The sequence below is a fragment of the Haliaeetus leucocephalus genome, unplaced genomic scaffold (genome assembly GCF_000737465.1).
Source record: "Haliaeetus leucocephalus isolate CR32 unplaced genomic scaffold, Haliaeetus_leucocephalus-4.0 Scaffold417, whole genome shotgun sequence".
Taxonomy (NCBI): Eukaryota; Metazoa; Chordata; class Aves; order Accipitriformes; family Accipitridae; genus Haliaeetus; species Haliaeetus leucocephalus.
The window spans coordinates 8,877,675-8,900,054 of NW_010972853.1; the positions used below are offsets into that span (position 1 = coordinate 8,877,675).

Here is a 22,380-nt window from a genome sequence, read left to right on the forward strand (position 1 = left end):
CCGCGGGAGGGTCCACGGCCCTCGGGAGGGTCCGCGGGAACGCCTCCGTGCCCGGGGCCGAGACCGAGACCGAGACCGGCGTGCGAACAGCACACCGGGAGTTCAGACGCCTCAGTCTCTCAGCGCGGTTTAATGGCGCGCTAAATTGGCCCCACAAGAAGGTGGCTTTAGAATAGGTTTCTTAGATTTATGGTATGTCTCTGGCCGTTGGCTGATCTTTTTTTAAATGAGCGGTCATCTTCACAGTATCTCCGTAGTCAGGCGTGTGTGCGATGTATGCCCTCCTTGATGAGAAGGGCAGGTGCACAATGTTTGTTATTCAGAAGTCTTTTCCACGTGAGGAAAGTTTTGCAAGAAATGACTGGTTTATTTTGTCTGGCTCGCTTTTATCTGTGACAGCAGTGCTGTGTTTGACGCTGTAGTTTGGATATGGTGAAATTACCTCCGTTGCAAAACACTGCTCTGCAATGCAATATTTACAAATTATCATCACATCCTATTTGACATGAGCTGTAGGTCACCCATTGTAAGTAGGGTAGGGGTTTGGTTTTGCCTCTCTTCAAAATATTTATATGCTGTACTCATTCAGTAAAAAAAAAGGATAGTTTCCTGAACAGGGCTCATTCTTGACAGAGCTGGAATTTTGTTAATTACTGAAAAAATAAATACTGCTTGTCTCATTACTGGTGTTTCCTTTCTCTCCTAATCTTTCCTCAGGTGTGTGTTGGTATTTCAGTTGGTTTATCCAGTCCTTCCTTTCTTCTCTGTTAAATCATTTCCTACTAAAATTTCATCCTGCTGTCTTCCTGATTCCATACAGATTAGCCAATCCAAATCCAGCTCCTTTCCACCTCAGCTGATTTTTTTTTTCATTGTCTATGGACAGTATCAGATCATAACTAAAAATTAAGACTTACCTCATAACCAGTTCAGCCTTTTGTTGAGCTCCAATCTTACGGGACATTCCTCATTCTTGAGTATATGGGAGTTACTGCAATTTAATTCCGTTACTATATTCAGCCAGCATTCTGACAACTCAACAGCAAAGGAAAACTTTTTTACTCCTTCCTTCCTCCCTGACTTCCCTAGATTAGTAAGGTTGCTTTTTTAAAATCCCTGATCCTGAAGTTGAACACTATTTTATTTTAAAGCCACATAGATACGGTTGTTTCATCTTTGGATGATTTATAATGTGCACAATCATAAGATCTAGAATACAAAAATTACTGTTACTGATAAATATTATTAACACTGTATATGATTTTTATTAAAGCCTTGTCCATGGTCAGAACAAAAGTAGGAAGAGCAAGGGTATCTACATTTAGTACATGTGTAAAGTGCCATTACACCTCTGCATCCAGAAAACCGATGTTTAGAGTTGGACAGTGCAGCAAATTATTTGCTTATAGTTCTATCATTTATTTTTAAGTCTTGGTGAAGCAGTTCTCTAAAAACATAGTCACGTAGTTTGCTAGATTTGATCTTTTATTTACATTTTACCTGAGAGCCCTAGAATGTTGCAAAATGTTGTTATAGTACAATAACTAAAATGCTTCTAAAACTGTGGACATTGAGTAGAGTGGTTTTAGCTTGAGAGACACACATCTAATTTGAATTATAACTGTACTGCAAGAAGTCTCAAACACAGGTTTTTTATAATTTATCTGTCAGAGTATGTATAAATATTGGTGAAATCTTTGACAAAATAAATTAATGTCAAGTGCTTGTATCTACTGGAGCAGTAATTAGAATTATGTTTGAAATATGTTTTATATTACTACATGTAGAATCTGCTGGGTTGGCCACGCTGGAAACTTAAGACCTTTTTATCCACAGAACAGGTATTGCAGGCTTTGCCTCTCTACGAGGTCTCAACCAGTAAAGACAAAGAAAAGACAGCATTTAGGGGTGTGACTCACAAACAGGGACAGCTTACTTTGAGGTGTCTCATGTGGTTATGCAGCCTGCAGAGCTGGCACGTCCTGGAAGCAGTTTCTGAACCATCATGGTTTCTGTTTCAGCATTTTGAAGCAAACCAGCAGGTCTCGGTTTGTCTTGAAATACAAGGCTGGAGTTACCTGTACAGGCAGGGGGGGTGAGCCTGCTTGGGGGCAGTAAAATCAAGAAGCATCTCTCTCTCTTCATGAGCCGGGGTCCTTAGTCTTCTGTATATGTGCTGGTTTAGAAGGAGTTAAACCCATTGTATTATAAGTCATACTCCATCAGTCTAGCAGTGTGAGTCACACAAGCCAATCATGGTACCAGTTTTCTCTCATAGATACTTATCTGTGAGAGATACTTTAATGAGGGTGAGATCTAACACGGTGTTAACAGTGCGTATTTAAATCACAGTAGTTAAACTGTATGTCATTTGTGTGCATGCCAAATTATCCTTGCAGAAGAAATACTTTGTAAAGGAAATAAAGGAGAGTCTACTCAGTCACTCCGGAAGGTAATTTCTTTTGAAGGAAAGTTTGCAATTTCAAGACTTTTTACATCTTCCCCAAGTGATACCTTCTGAGTTTTTTGTTTCTAGGGAGTCTTCAATCTGTCATAGAGTTTTGTAGGTGTTTTGCAGATTGGGTATGCACAAAGCATATACCATAGGCTATTCTGGACAAAATGCATGGTTGACTGTGATGGGGAGAGCTGGACTTGACAGTCCATCAGGATCTCGATAGTCCCTTCCAGTCTTCTGTTCCTAAGTGCATTTGTGATGCAGATAGTTGTCCAGTGACCTGGAATGAGACAGCCTATTCATTTCTGACAAACAGCCTTCAGATAGTAATGTCTTCTCATTACTAAAATGAGCAAAATAATGGCAGAGATGTGAAAGGCTTGCATCTTGTCACCAATTCCCTTGAACCATTTGATTCTGTATGCATAAAAGCATGGTAATTTGTGTGTATGTGCATGGATACACGCAGGCGTGTGCGTGAGAATGCACAGACAAGCACGTAAGAGTTGTATTAGAAGAAATGGAGCTATCTTCGTAAGTAGAGTACCGATTATTGATCATAAAAGGTAGCTTCTCAAATACAGAGAACTTGAAGGAATGGGAGTTTCTCCATCCATCAACATGCACAGATGTGCTTTTTGTTTGTTTATTATACTTCACAGGTTTCTTTACATCTTATACATGCAAACCTAATTTTAACATGTATGTATCTGAAAGCCAAGATGAAAGGAGAATAAATAAACTTTATTAGAAACAAAACTCAGTAATTTCCTTTTTTGCCTAAGTTGTGCAAGCAAATGTTTTTATTTCTCCAAGTGATTTTTTTTCAGAATTATTTTTAAAGGAAATAAAAAAACCCTTAGGATATTTTTAACACTGGTGTTATTCTCAAAGTCAGATTCCACAGCTATGCTTGCATGCTTTTTGTAAATTTTTTAAAAATTATTATTTGTACATGTAAATGTATTCCAGTGTTTCTGCACAAGACTGTGTGCTTGTACTGCTGTTTATGTGAGCAAAATTTATGGCTAAAATTTTGGAAGTTATCTTTGGGGCTGGTGGGAAAATACAGAAATGACTAATGATACTAGTGGACCTCTTTCCTATGGATGTTAATCACCTGTTCTAATACTGTGGATAACGATTGTCTCATAAATTACAGATAGCACATTTGAGTACTGCTATGGTTCTACCTCTGTTACAACTTGATTCATTTTATTTTATATCTGTTCTGGGTAAAAGCATTTGCGAGGATTAACAAAAAAAAAATCTGGTCTGAAGTATTTTCATATGTAAAACAATCCAGGCCATTCATAAGAGTACACACAGATACAATAGTCATAACATCAGAAAGGGATTAACCATGTAGAAAGATTAGGTTAATAAATAATTAGGATTAGGGGCCAATCCTGCAATAGGATCCATACATATCAATTCTTCATATATTTTTTTCTATTATATACTGCTTAACAGTAACTCAAAGTACAACAGCTCTGTCAGTGCTCCTGGGGTAGTTTTACTGTCCTCCCGTTCTCAGGTCCCACTTGAATATCTGCAGACATGTTCAGCCTCAGGTTTTTACTCTTCTAGGATGGATTTGTGCAACTTGCTGATTTCTGAGAGCAGGACTTGCACTCCTCAGTACCATTTATGACTAAATTATTAAAATAGCTTGGAAACAACTTGTTCAAAACAGAGGACTATTACTTCATGCTTCAGCAGTATCAAACACAAAGATGAAGCATAAAACTGACAAGAAAAAAGAAAAGCTGTCTATGTCGCTGTCATTATCTGTTTAGCTTGGACAGACATGTTTTCCAGTTGGTAGGAACAACATGCGTAGCTTTTGGTCTCCTGCGTCTGAGCTTGCTATTTTTTTCGTTAAGACAATGGGCAGCATTTCTTAGGTTGTTCCTCTTTCAGACCACAACCCTTTTTCTAGTAGCTTTAGAGCTTCAGGTTTCTTTTGCTCGTGAGGTTGGCCCTTGCTAGAGTGCCTCATTCTGAGCTGGAAGGAGTCGTTGATTCTTATCCTTACTTCTTGGAAGGTTTGTATCAAAAAATGATTAAGTCATTACCTTTCTTTATGCCTCAAAATATTAAGACATCTCTTCTTATTGAAACTCTAACTGCAAGCACCCATGCGAAATACAACAGGGGAGAAAAAAAAGCCACATAATAAATGCAGAGAAGATCGTATAGATGGTACTCTCCCATTTAGTCATAAATGGCAGCCTAAGCTGCCATCCAACAGTGCAGATCCTGTCATACATTTCCATCTAGGCCCTTTTTTGTCTTAATTACCTGGTTCATTCTTTCTCAGAGACCAACTTGCACTAGGTTCAGAAGCTCGGGGTGCAGGGGATGAGCACTGACCAGCGTCCATGACTCTTCTGTCAGAGCGAATCAAGAAAAGCACGCTCCTCTTCTGGACGTGAAGAGACTTCACTGTGCCTGGCAGAGGTGAGAAAGCTCTGAGACTGTCACGCTTCCAAACAGATTCTTTTGTCCTGAGGATTGATCCTGGACTCCTCTTCCCTGGAGGTGTCACTTAGTTAAGAAATGAATTCTCAGAATCGAGTGTAATTAGTGAAGACATATTTGGTATAGAAATCTAAACTTCTTTGTATATGGAGTAAACCACAGTACACTGAGGAAACAGGATAACTTTCTTGAGATCCAAGTGATGATAATAGAGGTGGCTTTTCTTTCAGAAAGTAATTAGGTGACCAATATGAATCGGAAGTAAGCAATAATTAATGTCAGCACCGCGTATCAGGATTTTTTGTATCACTGTCATGAAAGATGTAGATGTTATCACCCATGAATGGTGTGTAGCCAGTTTATTCCAGTTGCTAATAATATGAGGCAGCACCTATGCAGCTTGCCTTGTTATAAAAAAATCAGCATATGTTTAAATGTCTATGAGGTTGCTGCCTCAGAGACCTATTTTGGGTTTTGTACTTTTTTCCCCCTTTTGCTCTTCTGCAATTAAGATACACTGGTTTTACACAAACATCTACACTGTATTGTTCTGCAGATTCCTGATATGTTTTTTTCAGCTTGGACCTTCTCACAGGAGGTGTGAGACTTTAGGAGAGACTATTTGCACCAGGCAAGGAGCAACTCTTCAGAACTGGAATAAAGAAATAGCTTTTGCAGTAGTTGCTGTACTTCCAGTGCATAAACCTCAAGAGCATTTGGGCCAATAAATCTGCGATCCAAATAGAGAGTCAGATGGAAAACATTACAGTGACTGCTTTCTGGCATTAAAGAAAATACCCAGAACTTCTATTTCAAAAAATTACTTCTGCAGCTACCTTATTTTGCATGCTTTTCAAAACATGAAAGATTTCAGTTGTTTAGGAAGCAGATTCTGATATATGCTGTGCGCTTTTTAATAGCCCTTTTCACTGTACATTGCATGTGGCATATTTATAGTCTACAACTATATTTCAGTGGCATTGTGTGGATTAATATTTATATAGTTTGAGATTAAGCTGTTTTGAGTAATTAATGTGATCTGGTTTCTCCTTAGCTATCAAAGACCCACACTTAGTTGTCATTGAGTGGAGAATCTACCTTTTGCATCAGTATGGGAAATTAGACAAGAGAAAACAGATTTGAGCGGCTCCTTGTCCAGTACAAAATGTGTGCTGATGCTGCTGACACCTAAATATTTAGGAGGCTCTCGTTCTGCATTAAAGAAATGGTCATGTCTTGTGGCCCATGTGTTTCCCTTTGTCTTCTCTCTCTTCAATCTGGTGTCAGGATGTTATGAATGAAATTGTTAAATACAAGTCAGAAAAAAAAAAAAAAAGATGCTCATAGACCAATTTTGCTCTTATGAGCTGTGTTAATTTTATGTTTTGGTATTGGGCAAATTTCTGATAATGTTCTCAAAGCAGTCAGTTAGCATATGAGAAGAAAATGGTGAACAGATTTATGGTGTTGAAGAATTAATTGTTTACTCCTCCAATTCCCCAAATCCTACAGAGAAATTAAATTGCCTGATAATGTGAAAGCTATTATTTATTAGATAGTGTGTGATTACTTGTTTGGGAAAAAAAATGCCATTTTACTCATGGGATGCATGCAAAAGATTAGAGATTTTTTTCCTATATTCTATGTTTTGGCAATAAACTCAGTCTTAAATATATGCGGATCTGGGCTGGCTAGCTTTTAGGAAGTCTTTTATAACTCTTATGTATACTACTTTTTTTTTTTTTCTTCCTCACAGAAATACTCTTCTTGATTCCTGTGCCCGATAGTCAAATCAATCACTGAGATCAACAAAAAAGAAATGATAAAATTTTTTCTTATGGTAAACAAACAAGGTCAAACAAGGCTCTCTAGGTATTACGAGCATGTAGAAATTAATAAAAGGGCAATGCTGGAAGCTGAAATAATTAAAAACTGTCTCTCCCGTTCAAAGGATCAAGTAAGTTTTGTACTTTTTCCCCTAGCCATTTTACTTTATCAACATCTCACATCTTTCATGTCAATAATTCTGAAAACACATAAGTTTCCATTGCAGGTCATTATTTCATTTGTACCCATGAAGAAAAAGACTGTGTTTCTAGATTATGGGTTCAGTCAGTTGAACTGTTATTCTGCATTGAATAAATATGTTTTTCTGGGGCTTACAGAGATTTTGGAGTTTTGTATATCGCTGTCATGAAGATTCCTCCTGTTTGTTTGAAGAAGCTCAGAAGTCCAGAAAAAAATTATTTTATCCTGTTACTGTTTTTCTGGTAGAGATCGATAAAGAGAGATTACTGCTTCTTTGCCTGAAGAGGTAGTAGGGATAGTACTGACAGCTCCAAGTTTAAACAAAAAACTTACTTATGAGAGAGGATTCTAAATCATGAAAATACTATCTAAAACACAGGGGGTTTGGGGAACACAAATTTTTAGGCGTCTGTATTATGCATTTTTATTCCAAAAAAAGTGTTCACACTTTCTGCAAGAAGGTCAGAAAACTCAGAAGTTGGAAAATTCCTTAGATGAAAGTTGATATTTTCATGGCTCACTTAATTGAGCCATTGGTTCTTTAAGAAAAGTACCAAACTTAGAAAAACTTTTGAGCACATTGACTTGCATTGGAGGAGAAATCTGTGACTTGGACTGTGAGTGGAGTTTTTTGGTTTGTGTTCTGAGGTCAGCTTCTTTATTTTTCATTAATTACATGTGTCTTTGAACAGTGGTCCTCACATATTTCATTCTAGAAAACCTCAGAAAAAATAGCAGTTCCTGTAAAGTACATTAGTTCACAGACTTGACAGTGACTAAAGAAATTAACCTCCTCCATACTGCTCTTGCAAGAGCATCTCCAGACAGAAACTTCACCAAAAGAACTAACGGTATGCTGCCATTTCAAGGACTGAGCAAAATGATACTTAAAAAAAAGAGGAAGCATCTTGTAAAGCAGTGTATAACAGCACCATCTGCTGGCTCCTGTCTTATTGTGAAAGACGTGAATTTCCCCCCCTGGGTCTGGAAGTCTAATACTCTTAAAGTTTATGTAAAAATATCGATCATTTTTAAAATCTGAAAATGACCTTCAGGTTGTCTCTTTTGGAAGTGCTTCCAAATGAAAATTTAGGGGAAGTATTGACTACCTTATAACCCCGAACAAGTCACTTTGGTTCTGTATATTCCAGTTTTCCTATTTAAAAAGTGGTAGCATGTTTTCTGCCAGCAGATGAAAAGTTTTGTGTAATAGTTACCCTACTAAATTTCTTTGAAGTCAATATTTCAAAATGGTTTGGTGGAGCTTGGGAAATCCATTGTTCTTTGTGGGCCTTACAAACATGAAAGCTTAGAGTCTTTGAGCACTCTGTGCTTAATACTGTCGTATGCTTAAATGGCAACTACTATATTTGACTAATTTTGTTTCTGCCTAGTGCTCTTTCATTGAGTATAAGGACTTTAAGCTGGTATACCGACAGTATGCAGCCCTTTTTGTAGTCGTTGGCATCAACGAGACAGAGGTAAGAAATTGTATACCCTCTTGGAATGAAAGCTTGTAGTGATTATCATGGGCAAGAGCTCAAGTCTTCTTCCAGTATGGAATTTTGCAATAGCAATTAGAGAATTTCAAGGAGTCATTGCAAAAACCCCTCATTTTTATTTCTGTGAAATAAAAAGAGGTATAAAAGAAAATGTGGTATGTTTGACTTCAGTCTATAACAGTAGACTGAACTGTTGTCATGAGGCAGTCTTCCTGAGCCTTGTACTGATTCTGCTTTCTAAATTTATGTTTGATTAAACAGAAATTTGTGTGGTGTGGGGTTCCTCAACAAATGTTAGCATCACAGCCAGATCAGCTGTCTCATCTGTGGTGACTTCCCAACTGCCCGCTGTTTTTTAACCTCCTTGGCCAGAGAAAAAATTCCCATACTGTCAGCTATAAAGATGCCAATTTACTGTATTTTAAGAAAAAGGGGGAAAAAAAAAAAAAGGTATCTGAAAATTGACAAGTGCTGTTATTTCATGCATTCAGGCTGAGCCTGCAAGGCTTTAGTGTCGACATTGATTCCTGGTTCTCAGAAGTTAATTTGAAGCTTACTATTGGAGACCTTAGCAGGGTGGTGTGGAAGGTAGCTGCTGAACATCACAGTGTTTTCAAGTCAGGGTTAGAATGGCATGCAATCTGGGGCAAGTTCTTTTGGCTTTGCTGCAAAAATCACCCATCTATACTGCTGCAGCATAGCCTGGCTCTGTGCTGCAGCTGGCTGGTGTGACTTACAGCTAACTAGGCTATGCCTACCCATGCTGATCTACCTGTGTATCTAACCTGGGTGATGGTGGAACAAAGGATGCAAAGGGCTGGCAGCAGCCCAGGTGAGACAAATCCATTGGGTACTGCGGCGGTTACTTGTGTGGCTGGCCTGAAGCTTCTGCCCCTGCGCACTCCCCTGCTCTCCGTACCTCTGCTGGGTAACCGCACCTCCTCTCGCTATGGTGGCCTGAGCTTGTGCACTTTATTGTAGGTCTTATTATTTTCTAGTTGCTTTTCATACACCACAAACTGAAATAACACAAAGAATACTATTACATTTTCTAGCTATTCATTTAATATTCACTTGTTTTTACTTTAATTTCAGAATGAGATGGCAGTATATGAACTAATTCATAATTTTGTGGAAGTTTTGGACAAATACTTCAGTAGAGTGGTGAGTGAGACATTGAATCTATTGTGAAATATTTCTTCTCTTTCAAAGCTTTAGTGACTGTTTCATTTCAGGGAATAAATCACAGGAGAATTTTTTTTTCATATTCATTTAGCATTTTTAATTTAGCATGACTACTAGGGGGAGGAGAAACTAAAAAAAAAAAAGCAATATTAGTTGATTTTTCAGAGAAGTAAAAGTATACGTGGGTTATAAATCATCAGACAAGGAATACCAGAAATATTTCTCTTAGAAAAGCATGTTTTTATATGCTTATACTCAGGGGTTTCTTTGGGTCATCTACTCTTAAATTAGCCAGTGGCATTTTATGCATTTTAAATAAATAAAGAGGTTTTTCTTTACAGGTTTTTTTTTTCAGTTCTTAGCATTACATCCCCCAAATGAACTTCATTCATGATAAAGATGGTGTAAGCATTAAGCAGGGAGCTGACGTCACTCTCACTGAACAAGATCAGAAGGATGGAGCAAATGAAACCTCAAAAACCAGTCTGTACTTGAGCTCCCCATATTGTTGTCATGCAACAGTGGATATCTGATAAAACAGCTATTATATAGTCATTTCATTAAGGATTCAACATCAGACATGGCTCCAGTTAAAATGACACTGCTCCTTTTGGTGGGAGATTTTTTTGTTTGCTTGTTCTTACAAAGTTTGAAAATGCAGCATTATAATCCTGGTTAGAACATGTGCTATTTAATATAGGGTTTCTAATAACCTTGTTAGAAACAAGTTTGCCTGAAATCATACTTTGGCACATTTTCAGTTTATCTATGCTGAAATGTGTTGGATATCCCTCTCAGAAAAGAGGACTGGATAGAGTTTCCTCTGTAGTCCATGTGCTTGAGGGTATTACATTGGTAATTATACATACAAGAGATCAGTATGCAGGGTCTGTAACTGGTTTCCTAGTCCTAGTACCACAGCAGATGTGGCAGAGCTCCCTCTGTGAATTCAAGGACATGCTTGAAAAAGTCGTCTGCACCCCTCACTGTTTAGATGCCTGACAAATGTTTTAGGCCATTATCTCAACTAATGTCACACCAGCCTCTTGAAGCTACTGGTACTAAGTATATCACTTTCTGACTATACTTAAAAGTTCAAATTTGTCTCTTTAAATTGTTATGATTGCAGTGCCAACCTAAGCAGTGATCACCAGAAATGGAGTTTGATCCTGGCAGCACAGGAATGCAGAATAAAATTTAGTCACATCTTATTTATCTAATTGAGCTAATAGTTGCCAACCACTTCTAAAGTTTTATTTTCTTCACTTGAGGCAGAACAAAAATAGATTTAGTTCTTATAAATGTAATATGTGTCATTCCTTGACCATGTATGTAACTCGACCACTGACAGTTGTTAGAAATTTGCTGAATTCATCATACCAGAGCTGTTTGTTTGTATTTTTCCATAGCATTTCAGGTCTGAAACTAGGGGAACCTAAAAGAGGGGTGGTTAAAGAAATCTCATGCCATTCTGTGGTTCTATTTTTAATAGCATATAACATGATAAATGGCAGAGCACTGAAGAAGAGGGCTATAATTCTATCTGGGGTTTCTGGCAGAAAACCACAGAGCAAGAAAGTATAAGTCTGTACTATTATGGATTAATGTGTAGGATTTGCAGAATTTTAGCAGAATCCCAATTTATGATGATGACAACAGAGACAGCACTCTGGGAAAGGACAGAACATCTGTCCTGCTCTGGCGGGGCATTTTGTCATCTATTATATTTAGGCTTGTGAGCTTTAAACATTCTCACATACTCTATTTTTATCTAATGGAGTTTACAGAGCTTCAATTCAGATATCAGAACAAACATTAACAGAATTAGGGGGAAAGCTTTCAAAGTTGCTTGTGAGATGTAATTCTGAGTCCCCTTCGCTTTTATATGGCTACCCAGGGAAAACTGCATCCTGTTCAGAATACGTATTCCAATGTTTTCAACTGCTTTTTAATGCTGAGGAAACTTAAACTGATTGGGGTCTTAAAATACAATTTTTGTGATGCGTAAAAAATTTCGAATTGAAGAATGGCAGAGTCACTCAGCGGAGGCCTGTAGACTGGAACTAGTCCAATTTAGAGCATCTTTAAACCATAGAAGTAGCAGCAATTTTACCAGTGGAAACTGCCTAAAACCAGGGTTAGAATCGAAACCATGTTAGCAAGCTGCATTCCCCTGGTAGCAGATAAAGATTCCCTCTTTCAGCAGAGACTGGGCAAGCTCCACCCGAACTGTGCAAGATCTTAACTGGTGAGGCTGTGATTAATTGTTTCTACATTTAGACATTTAACCAAGGCGCCTGAGTTAGAAGTTTGGTCATCCTAAGCTCCCATTACCGGCAGTGGAGACCGATGAGTATCTCGAGAAAGTGAGTCATGCCTCAAGTGTGCCGAGTCAACTGTTGAAGATACCCATCTCTTCTGTTGACTGCAGAGAGACCACAAGGGCTTCTAACTCAGACATTTTGGTTAAATGAATAAAACTACTTGGGGTAATTTAGGCCAAGACTAGAAGGGAAACAATGACTATGTGAAGAATTGTGTTGCTGGGGCTGGAGAATAGTTGAAGTGCTAAGGGTCCAAAGCTTGGAGATGACTTCCCTCTCTTAATCTATCCAGCCATGGCTACCACCACCATGGGTACATACGACATCTAGATTTTGCTGTTGAAATGATCTGCAGCAACATTTTTAACTGTTTTTATAAAAATTGTAAACTTGGCATTAACATCCTGTTTTTGCAGAAGGAGGAAGAGAAAATGTAGGGCTGGAGTTGCCATGATTAGCGATGCTGGTTTTCCACCCACTCATTCAGATGGCATTGCATATATTCAAATTGTTACTTGTGGGTGACCTCAGTGGGTTTTTCTAAGTAAAAATTTCAGAACATTAGCTTTTGTTACAGAGGCAGGTAGCACATCAAAGGCAAAGCAGTGTTGCAGGAAAGAGCATGTAATTGTACAGTCCAGAACAGAAATCTGAATCGACCTAAAATTTTGTATCATCATTTTGAAGACTTTCTTTATCCTCCAAAGGGATGTGTAATGTTTAATGACTATGAGATGAGAGACCAAACTGTTACTAATGGTTGTCTATCTCTTTTTCTTGCAGAGTGAATTAGATGTATCCTTTTCAGTATCAGAAATCCATTTGTCTATCTCTTTTTTGTGTACATTCCAGTTCACGCTGTCTTCACAGCACTGACTGTCAAACAGTGAAGACAATGCAGAGGTTTCACAAATTTTGCACTTACAGTAAGTAGCACCATTTTGGCACCTTTCTGAAAGCATGGCTGATGTTCAGTGAGGGTCACCTATTTAAATCTTTGGTCATTAAGATAAGCCTGGAACCATTTCAAGTAAAACAGGGAGAGCTTGCTTAGAGAGAACTAAGTACCATTAACACCTAGACATGAAAAGTTATATTCATGGGGGAACTTTCAGGCTGAACTACTTCAGGGTTTTACTTTCTTCTTTAACTTTACAATAAAATAGATACTAAAGTGACTGCTGTAATAAGAACTGAATGTTACAGCTGTGTCTTGAGCCAAATAGCAGCAGCATCATTATAAGATTAGATTTGTGCTTTGATCTTGCTTCGTGAAAGTCTAGGTGAGTTTTACTTTCTGTATCAATGGAAATAGAGAAAGGCCTGGGAGGAGGAAATTTAGGAAACAAGGCATTGCCACAGATACCTTTTTCTTTTCCCACCCCTCTCGTTACACAGCTGTATTTTCATGTGTATGATTTGCAAGGTATTAACTAAAATCTATTAAGAAAATGGACTAAAACCAAATAGAAACAAATACTAGAATACAGCCCTGAACAATTAAACACAAATAACAAGTAAATAAAATACAATACTGAATTCAAAGAAAACTAAACCAGGAGAATGTAGCACAGTCAGTCTTCCTCCTCAGTTCTTCCAATCCTACTGCCTGCTCACTCTACTCCAGCAATCCTTATGCCTATATTTGTTGTTGGTTTAATGCAGATCTACTGGTACAGAGTTTCAATTATACAACTGAAATACAGTTGTCACCCTGGAATCAAATACTGTAATGTAGTTTAATTACCTTAATTAAGAATTAGTACATACATAGAACAAATTCTGTAAAAACCCAAAAGGAAATTAATTTCACTTTTGCAAATATTTTAATGCTTGCTATGTGCTAGAACTCTGTCTCATTTACTGAACTTAAATATATATGTATGTATTGTGTATCTATATATGTGTATTTCCTTCCTGAAATTCACAAAATGCTGTGGTATTAATGTAACGCTCCTAAATTCACTTATTATAAAAGAGCAATAATGAAATTTTATCATAAAGGGACTCTTAAGGTCTCTGAGCGATTGTATAACTACATTTTTTGTATTCAGTTATTATAGTTAAGGATTAGAACTATGTGTACTGGTGTATTAGGTTTACTGAATTAGAGACTAACCAGACCTATTCAGTAATTATACATAAAATAGTCCTCTATGTTTCCATATGGTGTACTTTGAGTCTGCAGTTACCCGATTCTTTTTATCTTAGATTGTTTGGAGTACTGATGATTCTAAATTCTGCCTGTCTCTGGTCATTGTTTTCACACCGAGAGGAATTTCCTGTAGTTAGACACAAAGTTATTACCAGCAGTCCATTTAATAGCTGAGAAAGGCTGCTGCCTATACAGCACACTTCTGCATACAGTGCTAGTCTGCATAGTTTAGAGAAGTTGCATTATATGCCAACACTAACATTTGCAACAGATGCAATACAGTGTCTGAATGATTCCTGTAGAAATTCATCTTCTACATGGGTCTCATCTGCATGAGGCTATAAATATAAATATTTGGAAAATAGGAGTGTGCATTACTATCTTAATTGATAATACTGGAAAAGCTCATGTCTGATATGTCTCTTCTCAACATGTATGACATATGAATGATGTACGTAATTTTTCCATTCAGAAATGCACTTTTCTACATTATACATTTCAGGAACAATTTTAAAATAAATATTTTACTTCTGTATATGCACAAAATAATTCTCCCATTTAGGAAGAAGAGCTTTTCACAAGTTGAGAGGATACCTAAAATAGTTGAAATGAAGTGAGATACCCTCAACATTAAATGTAAAGCAGAGATGTAACAATGAAGAAGTGGGTTGTTCAGGATTGTATTTATTTTTTATAACCGCTTGAATAGCAGGCCTAGAAGAACAATATAAGATTGGGATTACAAGTGTCTTAGATGTTAATGCAGTGCAAGCAATAATCCATCAATATGCCTTTCATAGTGTGTAAGGTAATATCCCCACCTGGGATTAAACCATTTTCTTTGCCAAATAGTCTTATGGTGACTCTTATATTCAGTACAGTTAGCTTGGATGCAAAATACCTGATGGAGGAAGTAATGTCTGAAGGTCTGTAACAGCAAACACCAAATAGTATTCACAGAATCTTTGTATATGGAGTATCTGGCGGGAGACTGTCACGATTTCCTGTCTGTGTGCTATTATTTTTGTGTACAGATCCATAGGAAGTTTATTTCAAAAGTGATAGTGGCTGTTCTTTATAGAAAGTAGTGTTTACTAACATGAAAAAAATAGTAGGAAATTACATGAAATCAAAACCCATGAAAAACAGATCATAATCATTAAAGGCTATTCACCCATGCACAGAGCAAACCCCAATTAAATCTAAAGGCTGAGACCATCATGCAATTGAAATGTTCCTGGAGCCCATGCTAAGCCTGCAGCATGTGCACTGATTCTTAAAGCTTCCCCAGCTGCAGTGCATTATCCCAGTATTCCTGGCAATGCAGCTTCTGCTACTGTGGGACTCCAGCTTTCATTTAGGTCCAAACACCTGAATTCACCCAGGGCACGGGCATCATAGCTTGCATCATGGCCTGAGCCTGGAGTCAGCTGTCAGGAAGGGCACCTTGAACACAAGGCAGAGACTGGGTCCAGTCTGAATCCTGCCCAGCAGGATTCATACGTAGTGTTTATATCTATGTATGACATAGGTGTGTGATGCTAAACAATGCATGAACACTTGCAAAGTTATCATCTCATGCATACTGCAAAAACGAACACCGATGAGCTACTAGCCAATTAAGTAACTGCTTTAGAGTAGCCATGGTTTTTACAGAAGCTTTTATGGGTAAATTGTAAAGCATTTAGCCATTCTATGATGTCCACTTTCATTCTGAGAGTCAGTCACATACAGAAGGGTACCTATGACAGAATGACATAACATTTCTAAAGTTGTTTGGTTTGTTTTTAAAATATCTGTAAGTAGTGTGGTTGGGCCAGTTGCATGAACAAGTACTGAAATTGTCCTAGGGGTCTTGCTTCCTAATCTGTTAATAGCTCTAGATGAGCGTCACTTCTGTGTGTGAAATAAGTGGGTGGGATTTTCTGTAGCTTTAAAAGTCCAGCTTGGATGGTGGAGGAGCTACTTGCTTGGTGTGTTGATGACAAAGAGACTATAAAAAACACAAGTGTTACCACAGCAGCTTTGTAGGGAACGATATGCTGGTAAGCATGAGAGTTTCTAAAATTACAAAAGGTTGACTTTTCTATTGCTTGAACTTGTGAAGCAAGGCTTACTTGAAGACACATTATGAACTTACAGAAGAAACAGATACTTACGTTCCCCTTGTGGGAGGGGAGGGAGAAGACAGGGTGCTCTAGGACCAAGCATTTGAAGAATGTTGTCTTGAGCCAAAAAAACCCATTACATTCCATTGCAACTAGCTGCTGGTGCTCGTAGGATAGATAAAAAGCTTTAATATAGGGAATGCTTCATGTGAATCAACTGTATTCTTCAATCCCCCATGGAATAACACTTTCAGAATACAGTGCATTTAAGTAGTAAGAAAACTGAATGATTAATTTATTCTGAGAATTTATAAGGATACACTTGAGTTTGTACTGTAAAATAAGTGGATGAAATGGAAACCTATAAAGATTAGCTTAAAACTGTTGTTATAGAATATCACAGAACTTGAAGGCACCATTTCTCTCCTATTTAATGTCAGCATAATTGTCTAAGGAAGAAATGGTCAGAAAGCATTAAATGGGTTTCAGTGCCTAAAATTTGCCTGCCATTAGATAGGCTAAAATTTACTTAAAGCGAATGTTAGAAAAGATAAAGTCGGAATGTGTGACTCTAGATTAAAAAAAGAAGGAACTCCAACTAATCTTTAGTTGAAGATGAATGTCCAGGATAGAAATTGAAGTTTTGTAATGCTGTATATTCAGTAGCAAACCATCTGCCCCCATAAGTACCCGTGCTGTAATTTATTAAGCTTTTGTTTGTGCTCCTGGGTGTGTTACCTGACCACAAGGCTGGCTGCACTTTATCATCTCTTAAGCCTGTACACACCCTTAATTACATGCCTGGAAAATCCTGAGATAACTTACTTAAAATGTCTTTATATGAAGAAGTTATTTATTTATCACATGCAGGTCCTAAACGAGCCTTTTTCCTTTCCTCCTCCTTCCCCTCTCCCCTGCTTAACCATCTCCCTATATAATGTTTTGGGGAATGTTTTTGTTTTAATGTCTTTCATAAGGGCAGCTCTTAAAGTTACCAAAAGCCAGCATCACATTTAAATACCAGTTGCAGTAGGAGCCATTTACTTCTACTGCTAGGTACGCAGCCACAACAGCATTGACTGAAACCTGTAAACCAAAGACAGTAAGGGCTCACCTTTTGCTTAGGCTGACAAATTGTTAAGAGCATTTCCTAACTGGGTGCTCTGAATACTTTTATTACAGACTTTTAGCTACACATGCAGAGATTAATACATGTTTTCTTCTGCATACTTGTTTAAAAACTCGGGTTAGCTTCTGCACAGATCTAGTGAAAGTCCCTTAAACCTCTTTTGTGGGCAGCCAGGATTCTTACTGGAAGCAGAACCTTAAATGACAGCTCTGGGTGGAGCACATGGCAGTGTACACACTGAATATCCTGCTGCCAGTTGCTCAAACTGGTTTGCTTTGCTGCTTTTCAGCTGGGTGTGGATCTATGACTTCAGGGCTTTAAACCCTGAAATTTGGGGTCACTTGCCAAACAAGTGACAGGTGGGGAGGTTGAGCCTTGCTGAGGATCAGAGATACATACCCCTCACTGGGCAGGGCATTCAGACGTGAATGGCTAAGCAATGCCTGTATGACAAGATGTAACCATAGAGCAGAGTCATGAGACTTACAGGCAAGGGAAAAACACCAAGGTTGCTCCCTGTGCAGTATGACTGCTTGCCAAAATCAGCATGGTAAAGGAAGGTGGGAAGGGAACAGAAAAAGGAAGCCAGGATGTAAGGTTAAGGGTAGTGCATAAAGAATGCTTTGGGACTTTCCAAAATCAAGATGATAGATCTTTCCAGAATGGTATTAGTATCCCCGTTCAAACTGCAGGTGGAATCACTGGTTCTGGAATGATGACTGTGAGATTAACAGGTTACAGATGGACAGAAATGATACCACTGTTTTCTGTAATGGAGTAAGCCAGTTTTGAAATAACCTGGAACAGCCCTGCAGGGGAATTGATGTCTCATTTAAACATACTGGGTTTGAGTGGAACAGCTACAAGATACTGGGGTGTGGGTGCAGTTTTCCTTTGACATGGTATCAGCTCTTCAGGAAATGCAGCAGGGGAAAAAGCAGTGCTAAGTGTGTTTTAAATGTTTTCTTAAACAAGGCAATACAGAAAAATAAGGTGGGAGGGACAAGTTCCTGCATCATCACTGATCCTCATTGACCCAGGCTTCTGGGTTTTGGATCCTTGGGACTCTCAAAGGAAGAGGAAAGCCGGGAGAGACGGGAGCTCTCACCCCACCATGGGAACTGGAGCACTGTGAATCAGTGGTAGAGTGTAGAATTTAAAAGCCAGGGGAGTTGGCTTTATCACTTGTTGAAACCTGAATGGAATGTTATCTAACTTCATTAACAGATCCTCTCACCCTGTGTAGAGCAGTGCCAGAGGTGAACTAAGCAGCAGAAGAGCTGTCTTCCTAAAAATTCTCACATTACTGGACTAAAGAAATCCTAACTTCTCAGATTAAAATACTTGTGTAAAGACTGATTTACTTTGAAAGTATACCATAAGGAGAAATTTGTCTCACGTCTTCAACCTGCCAAGGAAAGTAAAACAACTACCTTTGTCTCTGGAACCACAGAAACAGAGACAGCTGAAGTTTTAAGGACAGTAGTGCTCCTCAGGATTAAAGGCATGAGTCTGATTTTTAGAAGCAATTCAGGCCTGCGGTCAGACTCAGGAAAAAATCTGGTATTTAAAATACAACTTAGAATTAAATTAGGTGGTTAAGTTTAGGCCAGCAAATCAGAAGCTATCTGATGAACCATGGATGTACCCGAGATCCTGTTGACAGCTATAGTTTCTCTTCCTCACATAACAGTAATGAGTAGTAAAGTTAGTTGGGGGCCTGAATTCTGCTACTACACATACCTAGATATGCTTTGCTCTTGGCCAAGCAGAATGCATTTGTTGGAGCAGCAATGCAATTGTTTACCCTTCTGCACAAATACACGGTAGCACTGAGTTCAGCCCAGAGCACTTACGGCAATTTGAAATGGCAGCGGAAGGTGACAGCCTGCCAGCTGTAATCTCATCAACTTGACCATACAGGTTCATCCTACAAGTTCAAGCTTCTACTTTTCATCTCTTAGAAAGGTGGTCACACACAAGGCTGACATGAGACACTCTGTGCCCCTCTTCTTGCTTTAATGTATGCAGCAGAGGCAATCACCAAGACAGGGACATAACCTTAAGCTTCTGTCATCACTGGGCTAGACCGTCGTACTCAAGAACTTCTGCAGACAGCAGAACCTTAAGTAGAAGGCAGCCAGTGCAGCTGCTACTAACTCAGCTAAGCTTGCCCATGGAAGAAGGTGGGTTTGGAATTCCCCAGGCTGAGGACAGGCTCAGCTTCCATCCTCTACAGTTTTCAGGCAGGCAGCATCTCTACTGTGACATTTTAGAAAAGCCTGAGCCAGTCATCATTACCTGAAGTAATGACTTGGGCTTCTGACTCTGAGAGAAAGGATCACAGAAAAATTCCTCTCTGCATTCCCAAGTACTGGCTTCAGCCCTGGTTCTCTAGAACCTGTGAATTGTTTGATGGGTCTGGCTTTTACCACTCACCGCAGGGAAAATAAGGCACCTAACTCAGATTAAGGAATTCACTTCTCAAAGCCAGGTGCTAAAAAACTAGGCATGGAGATGTTCAATGTTACTTAACTTGAATCCGTTTCTTGAATTCAGACTTAAGACTGTTCACTTCCATGAGCTCACATTGTTGCAGCTCTGGTGCGTTAAGGTGTTGTCTCCCCACCACTCGCATTTACCACCTAGGAGGAACAAATGTATACAAATATATGTGGCTCCTCAGCTGTTGTCATATACATAAACAGTTAGTACTCCCACTGTTCCTGCTCTTTGGCAGAGCAGTAGGGCAGACTGCTGTAGTTAGATCCACTAGAACCCGTGGGACAGAGTGGTCATGTTCAGAAAATGAGACTTTAGTTTTATCATGCCGAGCAGAGGAAAACATTGATGCATTCAAAAACCTGGCTCTCGCAACTCCACTGATTAGAATGGAAGTCCACTAACATAAATACAAGGACAGGAGCAAACCCACGTTGTCTTGCTGAGCTCAAACCATAGAATCATAGAATGGTTTGGGTTGGAAGGGACCTCCAAGATTATCTAGTTCCAACCCCCCTGCCATAGCATCAAAAATAGCATAATGGGCAGAGAAGGCACTTGAGAGTCTCGTATCTAAGTTGAAAAAAAGTATTGAAAGATGTATTTCAAAGTTACTGTAAAGTATCTTACTAGCTCAACTGCAGGAGTCCTCAATACACAGGCAAGAGCTAGAAGGAGCAAAATTAAGGCAAAGCCGATCCGTTGAGCACAGCAAAGAACACATTTAAAGAGCAGCAACAGGTGGAGAGCAAGGCAGATGAAGGGTTATTCACGCATCTGTATATGTATGTCAGTGAAACATAACAGATGTACCCAGCAGGCTTTTTTGCTATGCCTATTTCCATTTCAAGTTCTAGTGATAAATGGCAACATAAGAGTCTTTTTTCACTAAGTAACCCTTGGCAGTTGTTCAGTGGATGCACAAAACACTAAGGTATGCAGAAGAATGCCTGCTGCTTAACACCAGAGTAAGGCCTGCCGCCCTTTTTTTTTTTTTTTTTTTTTTTTTTTTTGAGACAGATGCTGTTAGATAATGTTAAGGAAAGACAGACATGGTTATGGACAAATTTCATATATCACAACAGTACCAATTCATATTGTTTCAGATTATTTTCCTTTAGGTGAACATTAGAGATTGTAAGTATCTTTTAGAAAGTATTTAAAATATGAACCATTTATTTACTTTTGCTCTTCTTTATGAGATTTATTACTATATCAATGACTCAACTTTACATACCAGTGTATTCCTCTTAAGCTATTTTCAGGCAGATCAAATAGTGTTAGTAACTTAGGGTAAGGAAAATTTAAGAATCAAATTTTAAGAATTTGACAATTACTTTTCTAAGAAATGCAGAATATCTGCATTGTCACATTCAAGATTGTTATCCCTCAATAACATTTTATATTCAAGCAATATGTGTACTCAGGCAGGCAGCAAAATTAACCATCTACATCTAAGTTCAAGTTTACCTTGCTTCTGTTACTGTGTGGTAATCTTCGAGGATGTGATACTGCTGGGGCTTCAACTTCTCTATCACAAACTTCTGACATCTCTGTGGTCAGAAAAAAGTGTCAGTTGAACTGTTCCCCTAGCTCCATTAAAGCAAACAGCCAAATAAACTAGAATAAATTAAGAAATAACTATTTTTGTAAACCTTGATTAAAGACTAAGGTGCCGAAGATTTTCTCTGAATTATCTTCATATTGTTCAAAATATACTTAACTTGAAATGTTTCTAGATCATGTTCAATTTGGACAGAGTGCACATCATTTTGGATGAAATGGTGCTAAATGGTTGCATCGTGGAAACAAACAGGAACAGAATTCTTGCCCCTCTGTTTGTGCTTGACAAAGTGGCAGAAAGCTAGGAAGATGCAAGACTGACTAAAGCATTTTACAAAAGATGGTGAAGCCATCAAGAGCATACCAACAGCAGTGTTCTGATGTCGTTTTCTGATGTCGCAATATTCAAATTAGTTGGAAAGTATTTCCTATTTCTCCTATACCCTACGTACCTATTGGAAAGATACAGCTAAACATAAAGTGGAACCTTCAAATTCAGATGCAGCTTTATTGACCCAGCACAAATCTTTCTAGAATAGTCAATATTTTTTATAACTGACTGAAGATAAAGTAATGGAAACTTATACAAGACTGTCTAGGTAATCACTTTGAATTATGTAGCATTGTGCCAGACCTAGGAGAAGACAGAAAAACAGAAATATAAATTCAAACTGAGTTTCAGTGCTTCCTTTAAGCACCAACTCAATTTTTTTATTTTCATACAAATGTACTATAAGTTAAAGTTCTGTAACTTTCATGACCACTAGATTCACCCCTCATCAAAAAGCTGGTTTCACTCCCTTTTCCATGTAAGTAATGGTTACAAAGGAAATGTAACTAACAGAAGTATAGATGTATTTAGTATTCCTGCATACTGTGTAACTAGAAGTATTTGGCACTTAAATATTATAACATTAATAAATTATAATTAAAAGAAAAAGT

General features: G+C 38.3%; 1 protein-coding gene across 1 annotated transcript; it reads left to right on the forward strand.

The window, feature by feature from the left end:
• The first annotated feature begins 4,831 nt into the window (after positions 1 to 4,831).
• On the forward strand, positions 4,832 to 22,327 carry AP4S1 (adaptor-related protein complex 4, sigma 1 subunit). The gene is made up of 6 exons (XM_010574253.1): positions 4,832 to 4,921; positions 6,699 to 6,899; positions 8,365 to 8,451; positions 9,568 to 9,636; positions 12,765 to 12,776; positions 21,615 to 22,327. The coding sequence occupies exons 2-6, from the start codon at positions 6,762 to 6,764 to the stop codon at positions 21,741 to 21,743; spliced, it is 435 nt and encodes a 144-aa protein (XP_010572555.1). The 5' UTR covers positions 4,832 to 4,921; positions 6,699 to 6,761; the 3' UTR covers positions 21,744 to 22,327.
• The last annotated feature ends 53 nt before the right edge of the window (positions 22,328 to 22,380 follow it).